General features: G+C 41.3%; 1 protein-coding gene across 1 annotated transcript; it reads right to left on the bottom strand.

The window, feature by feature from the left end:
- Positions 1-6: 6 nt before the first annotated feature.
- Positions 7-6,807, bottom strand: AKAP17A (A kinase (PRKA) anchor protein 17A; the record flags this gene model as incomplete). Its single annotated transcript, XM_008949323.1, has 4 exons — positions 5,805-6,807; positions 3,527-3,675; positions 2,178-2,418; positions 7-721 (listed from the first exon to the last, which is right to left on the bottom strand). Coding segments are annotated over exons 1-4 (1,867 nt in total), but the record flags the coding sequence as incomplete, so codon positions are not given.
- Between the last annotated feature and the right edge of the window lie 336 nt (positions 6,808-7,143).

The following is a 7,143-nucleotide window of genomic DNA, read 5'->3' as shown; positions in this document are numbered from 1 at the left end:
TTCTGCTGGAGCGCCTGTAGCTCCTGCGCTCCCTCCTGCGCCTCTCCTCTCTCCCGTGCCGGCTCCTCTCGCGCTTACCCTTGCTCTCCTCGGTGCTCACGCTGCTGCACGAACGGCTCCTCCTCCTCGGCTCCGCGCTACGCTTGCCCTGCTCACAGTGGGAGTCCCTCCTGCAGCGATCCTGCTCATAGCTAGGGAGGCTCTTCTGCTGCTGGTTATTAGCAGGAACACATGAAAGTGCCCCTGAGCTTCTCTTCTCCGAACATCTCTCAGAGTTTGTGGTATGAAGTTTCTGACCTTCTTTGGCATGAACTTTGTCATGAACGTTGCCGTTCAAATACTTGCATTGAGTGTCTGCAGTCTCGGGGGATGCTACTTCTTTTTGAGAGCCAGGAGCTAGTTTGCCTGTGGCAGCCTGTCCTGAGGTAGACGTGACGCAGCTGGATGACACAGTGTGTGGAACACCATCAGGGGTTTTTGGCACGTCAGACTGACATGCTTCAGTTTCTTCTTTGTTTTGATTAACTGCATCAATTTTCTTGCTCAGAAGATTGTTCAGCAGTTTCTCCCTCAGTTCCTTTTCTTTCCTCTGCAACCCTAGTGCTCTCTCTTTTTCCTCTTCCACACGTTTCAGCTCAGCCTCCTGGAGCCTTCGTCTCTCCTCTAGCTGCTGAAGACGAATCTTTTCTTCATTATGTTCTTGCTCCAAAAGCTTTACTGTCTGAAAGACAGTCAAGGGAAAGGTAAGAGTAAGCAAAAAAATATTTATAGACCTGAGCATGTTTCCAAGTTATACCATCACGCAAAAGCAGCAATACAGCAACAAAATAAAATCTAACAAACAAAACCTAACCACCCCAAAATAAAATGGTCATATCCCCTCTTAAAGGGAAACAAACAAAAGTCAACCAACCAACCAACAAAAGACCACTAATACACAACTCTTGTAAGGTGAAAGGTTGATGCTAGTCCAAAAACTTTTGAGTGTTTTTTTCTCCTATCTGTTCCACAAGGCAAAAACAAAGCTTACTCTTTGTGGCTCCTTAACATGACAAGGGTAACACGCAAACTAGAACAAGGTGAAATTTACAGTATTAAAATACACTTATCAGGGACAATGCCTCAAAGTTTCTTTCAAATTTAAAACATTAATTTCTCTTAGGCGATTGCAATCTGTGGTTCATAGGTGATTCTACAATGAATATGTAAAAAGCAGCAAATACATACATATGATGTAGAAACTGATTCTCATTTTGTCAACCACTTTAGAAACTCATGATACTGAAGAAGGCTCAAACCTTTTTTTTTTTCTCCTCATTCTGACCAAGAAAAATGGCTTAGTGTAGATCTCAAAATTCTGGGAGTGAAAGAAATACATTGCTCTATTTTATTAGACAATCGTCCTATTTCACACCTGCAAAATTACAAAACCTGCAAGTCTTAGCATGGAACTGACCACACAGCACTGTATGAGGGTTCACTGGCATCAAGGAAGAAGTATCTGTGATTTGCCACAGTCTTAAATTTCTACAGAAAATTATCAACCAACGCTACACACTAACATGACTTTATTCAAGTCTTAAGCAAATGACATCCTGTTTCAGTGAAAAATAACAATACTGTTAAAAACCCAGAGCTTAACATTTGAAACATCTGCTGACAGTACTTCTCCTACAGAAAAATCATTCTGCATATTTTCAAACATCAAATAATGAAAGCTCACTCTCTGAAAATGCAAATAGTTAATGGAACTGTTGAAAGCCACATAGGAAACAGCATCAAAACTGGAATTGGAAATAAGGAGTTTTCCACCTTACTCTCTGTGCTTAGTTCATTTTATCATGCTTGCACATTCTTTTACTGGACTTAACAGCAAGCCTGACAATTAGCTTACAGGTACAAAGTGATTTTTTTTAATTTTTTTTTTTTACCTGTACACTACAAGGCTACAGGTTCAAGTTCAATCTTCCATTTATCTACATGTCGCATGCATATTTTACCAAAGGAGAAAAACTGTTTCCTTGCACTTTTTTGAATTTTTGGTTTAAGGAATAGCACCTGGAGAGCTAGTACATCTGTAGTTTAATGAAAAGTGCTCTACGCCTCCTCTCAGGTCAGTAAAAGGCTTGGTTCTGCTGGGTTCCTCATTAGCTTCTGAAATAAAATATTTAAGTTACCTTTGCCCTGCTTAGCAGTTCTGCAATTAGTCTAATGGACTGAAGGTTTCTCTGAGCTAACAGGAGCTTCCTTTCTTCCAACTTTATCTTCTCTTGCAGCTTTTTCTGTTCTTCAGCTTGAAGCTTTTCAAGCTGCTTTTTGTTCCGTCGAACTTCACGATCTTTCTGCTTCTGTTCTCTCCTGCGCAACTTTTCTTCCCTTTTCTTTTCTCTCTCATGTTCTTCAAGCTCCTTCTGCCTCCTAAAAAGAGATTAATTTTTTTTTTACCTTATCTAGGGCAGGTACAATTTTAGACTCCTACGCTTTGTAAAAATACATTTTGTACTTTGAGTAAATTTGTTTAAGTCTTGTTGATTACTGAAAAACAGAAGTAGAAAACAGTGCCCATTTTAACCGTGACTTGTGATAGCAAGCCACCATCGGCCAGAAAATATTTAAAAACAAGTTGGAATCCAAACACAAAATATGACTACAACAATTTTATTTTGTTTTAAACCAATCTGAGCAGAGACAATAACAAAATGCATCAGGCAGCTGGGTCATCAATCATAATAGTGAGATGAAAAATACCAAGCCAATTAATTTGTGCAGGAGTTGGTGGGTTTTATTTCAGTCACTGGGACAAAGTGGCAGCTTGTGTAAAATGAAGAGGGTTTCCGAGATCGGGTGTCTAATGGCAAGACTTTTAGGAAATTGCGTATTTTGTAGATTTAATATTTTGAACTGAACATAAGGATTAGTGATAATCTAAACAACCTTACAGTTTCAGAAGCTGTTCAGTATCTAAACATGAAGCAATGAGAATTTGTAGCTATATATCAAGGTAAGTGGACACCATCCAAGATCTGAAACAACTTGCTCCATTTGTGTTTAATATTCTGAATAGCTGTTGTGACATTTACACCCCTGTACATTTTCTTAAAATGTCATTGTTAAGATGTGCTTGTATCCCATTCTCTTCCTGGAAAAACACAAAGCTCATTTGTTCTTAACATCAATTACATCAAAGTTAGTTAGTAGTAGAACCAGTGCATCTATTCTCCATTTGCAGTCCACATATTTCCATCAGAATCTACACATCATGTAAGTTCCCAGCGCTTGGAATTATTGTTCAAGAAAATAAAATGTGTAAAACAGTCTTCTCCCCCAAATCTCATAATCCCTGAACACTATTTCCTCAAAAGGACCACAATATTCTCACTCAGTTTTAAGCACACTTTAACTGCAGAAGCAGAACTTTAAAAGGAAACTTGTGTTTAGTTATTTTCTATCTATTGATGCTGATACAAAGAAGCAACTACAGTTTTGTTATGCCTGATTATTAAAAATTTGACTGAGCAATAAATACCTCTCTTCCTCTTTTTGTTTCTCTTCAGCTTCCTTCTCTCTACGTTTTTGTTCTTCTCTCTGTTTTTCAAGCTCTTGAAGCTTTTGCCTTTCAAGCTGACGCTTCTTAATCGATGCATCACTGAGGTGTTTTGTTGAGTCAAAAGAAACCTTTACAGGATACAATTGAAAAAAATTTTGAGTAGGAAAAAAAAACCAAAATAACACAAACAACCCCTTTTAACCAAGCACAAAGGTAGCCAAAACCCAGGGTAAGTGCAATCAGAAATATAAGAACTTTTTCAAAACAACAGGAACTTCTCTATGGTCCCAGAGGAAGCACCGGAAGTACTACAACCAGGTAACAAGGAACTAAATGCCTGCACAATTAGGTACCAGTTCAGACTTTCCTGTGTGCCTGATACCCAAGAGTAAACCCTAGTGTGCCCTAGGCCTTGGCTGTCCAATCTTTTCAGCCTGTCAGAAGAGCAACATATAAAACTCTTTGAACTCACATATGCCATTAGGGACCTAACAACACTACCTAGAAATAGGCCTACACTGTGATACTCAGGTTTAGCTTAAGAAACAGTTCTATGACATTCAGCAGCTGGTTTAAGCAAGTGCCTTCCCATCAGTTCTGAACCCAAGATTCCAAAATTGAAGCACGCTGGGCTGAAGCTCCAAGTTTGAGACTGGGAATTTAAGAGAGATGAAAGTTACACACATCTGGGCAATGAGACCTGAGAAAAGGTTCAGCTTCCAGTGAGCACACCTTGGCCACGTCCAGCTGCATGCCGGAACAGGACACCCGCAGACCAGGCACCCCTGGTGTCCTGATCTCCCATGCCAGATGTCCCCTCTGAGCAGTCAGGGGTCTGTGACACATTCCTGCAGGCCCACGAATCCTGGGGCAGAGAACAAGGAGCACATACTCTGTGGTTTAACTCACCTAGGCTCTGTGTAAAACAACGTTTCCCTAACAGGCTAAAAGGACAGACGGGCAGAAAGAGATAAGGTGTTGTGACCTTGTATGAAAGGGATCTGCCCTGAAGCACAGTTGCAAACACAGCCCCCTCTCTTTCCTACCAGTTCCCGGGGCAGCTGCCAGGAAGGCATTCTTCCACTTCAGTAGCCAAACTAAATTTGGGAACCCTGATCCCCTGCATGTAAGTGATAGTTTGAATTTCACATCCCCTTGAAAACTGTGAGGGTCAAGGTATAAACAGTTCCTATGCTCCACCTGACAAACTCTGGTAACAAGATAAAAGATGACGGTATTTTACTTATACGGACTAAACTACAAATTGACTAAATATTTGCATGTTCCCACATTACACAGAGAAGCACTTAAAGCTTTTTCCTAAAATACACCTTCTGACTTGATGAATGACTATTGAGCATACTGAAACACATCCACAAACATTTCACTCGACCAATATGTAAATGCGCAGACCACTTCCAAACATACCAGAGCAAGTTTTCTTCAGGCCATGCTTTCACAGATACTACATCTGAACAGACTGTCTTGCTCTCTCCTGTCATAGCTGTATTTTCTCAGACAATGAGGTTACAGGGAAAAAAAAAAAAAAAAAAAAAGATCTGGAAAACTCAGTATGTAAATACTATGAATAAAGCATACTGCATTGAGAGGAAGCTGTCCTACAGTCTGAGATTATAATTGACAATTTTGTGGAGCCTTTCTGTGCGTGAAGTACACCAATGATTAACTCTGTATCGCCCAGGCTGTACAGGCCACGTGCTATTAAACTTCATGGTTCTGATACCTGTCTGGTAGAGCTCCTCATCAAAGCAGGGATCAAATACAGACACTGAAACTCTGCCCTAAAGTTTCTATTTGCAGTGAACACCAGAGAGAATAATGCACTTTAAAGTCCTCCCTCTGGTGAAATATGTCTGAGCTTGTTCAGAATTACAATCTTAGGTGAAATGATAAGACATATAAATACATATCACTTTCTAAAAACTATTTAGCAGGTGATGTTCATGTATTTGGTCTTTTCATGCAGTGGTCCTAATTTCTAGAACTGTCTTGTCAAAAAAAAATTAAGCAAACTCCCACTCACTTTGTTCACATATTCTACAAACAGGTTTTTCTTACATGATCTTCCTTTTAAAATTCTATTACAGCTGTTCCATAAAACTGCACTAGTGCTGTTAATGTCACCTGTTGCCTTCACCACTGTAAACAGATGTAGGTTTTAAGCACTAGAGAAATAACACCTAGTTGTACTCGAGCTTTTAAAGCAGCTCCCATGAAGAAGCCTGCAGTTTCTCACCTTTATATTGCAGGCCACTGCCTTGCCATCGTCACCTTTATACATCAGCTTCATCCCTCGCAGGGCATTCATGGCCTTAATGAAACCCGCGTACTCCTGATACTGAACGTAAGCTTCAAAATTCAAATGGCCTCCAAAACTGAACGTGTGGAAATTTCGGCCAGTCATTTCTTCTCTGTAAGGGTCCAGCATGGGTATGTCCACGTTACGTATTTCTCCGAAACTCTGGAAAACTTTTATAAGGACTTCTTCACTGGGCTTTTCGGAGCCGGAGTCCTTGGCTGCAAACCACTTGCAGGGTAAGCCCTCCAGGTGGATGGTGTCCGGCCGCTCCCCGGGCAGCGTCTCGTTCATGTCCTTCGCGTCCCGGAAAAACGAGTCCCAGTCGTGCCTGGTGGGAAAGTCAATCTTGTACTCCGCAGCACGCACTTTCAGGATGTCAGAGAAGCCGCTCAGCTTTATCGTTTTGCCATCGAGGCACGCCAGAAAAGATTTAACCAAACTTTTGTTCTCAACCTCTCCTTCAAACCGGATGAAATCCATCGTGCTTTTAGAAATCCGCAGAGTGGAAAACTGATGAGTTTGCACCATCCCTTTCAGTCTTTCCATCACTTCCCAGTTGGAAATGGATTTTCCCGGTTGTTTCAGCTGAGGAAGTGCCACACTGATGGTCATTTTTGTAATGGGTTTAAGGTATAGCCCACAGGGAGCACAGAGCTCTACAGCTTCTGATGTATCATGAACTATTGTTGCAGCAGCCATAACACAGAAAAAGCATAGGATAAAAAAAAAAAAATAAAAGATGCAAGTTTAAGTTGCAAACCAACAGTAGCCAACTAAAACAGCCCTTATCGGTAAATAATTTAATTCTTTGGCCATTTAACCATTCCCAAATTAAAATAATGACTCATAACAACACAAGAGTCAATTACAGAGTTAAAACTGAGTAGTACAAGCATATTAATAACTTTATAACGACTAGAACCTATAAGTAATTAAACCTCAGTAAGGCTTCAGAAAAGACACCCAAGAAGCTGATGACAATCTTAGGGATACATGAAGTTGGTATGTCATGGCTCAGAAAGCAGCTACCCTTTCTCAGGAAGGGAGGGACTGGCGGAGCGATGTCACACCGCTTTGAAGTCTACTTAACAACCAGTAAGCCCCAGCAGGTTAGCGCCGAGGCGGCTCCCACGTTCTGGTATCTGCAACGAGAGAAAAACGTCCCCTTTTATGTAAAACAGCCTGAAGCCCCACCGCCCTCCGCCCCGGCCGCGCCGCGCAGCCTCCGCAGTACAAGGCGGGGGGAGCACCGTGAGCCGCACTGTGAGCCACGCCG

This window comes from Merops nubicus, unplaced genomic scaffold (assembly GCF_000691845.1).
Source record: "Merops nubicus isolate BGI_N331 unplaced genomic scaffold, ASM69184v1 scaffold52561, whole genome shotgun sequence".
In the NCBI taxonomy this organism is placed as follows: Eukaryota; Metazoa; Chordata; class Aves; order Coraciiformes; family Meropidae; genus Merops; species Merops nubicus.
Note: the sequence above shows the minus strand (reverse complement) of the source record. Positions and strands in the feature narration are given on the sequence as shown.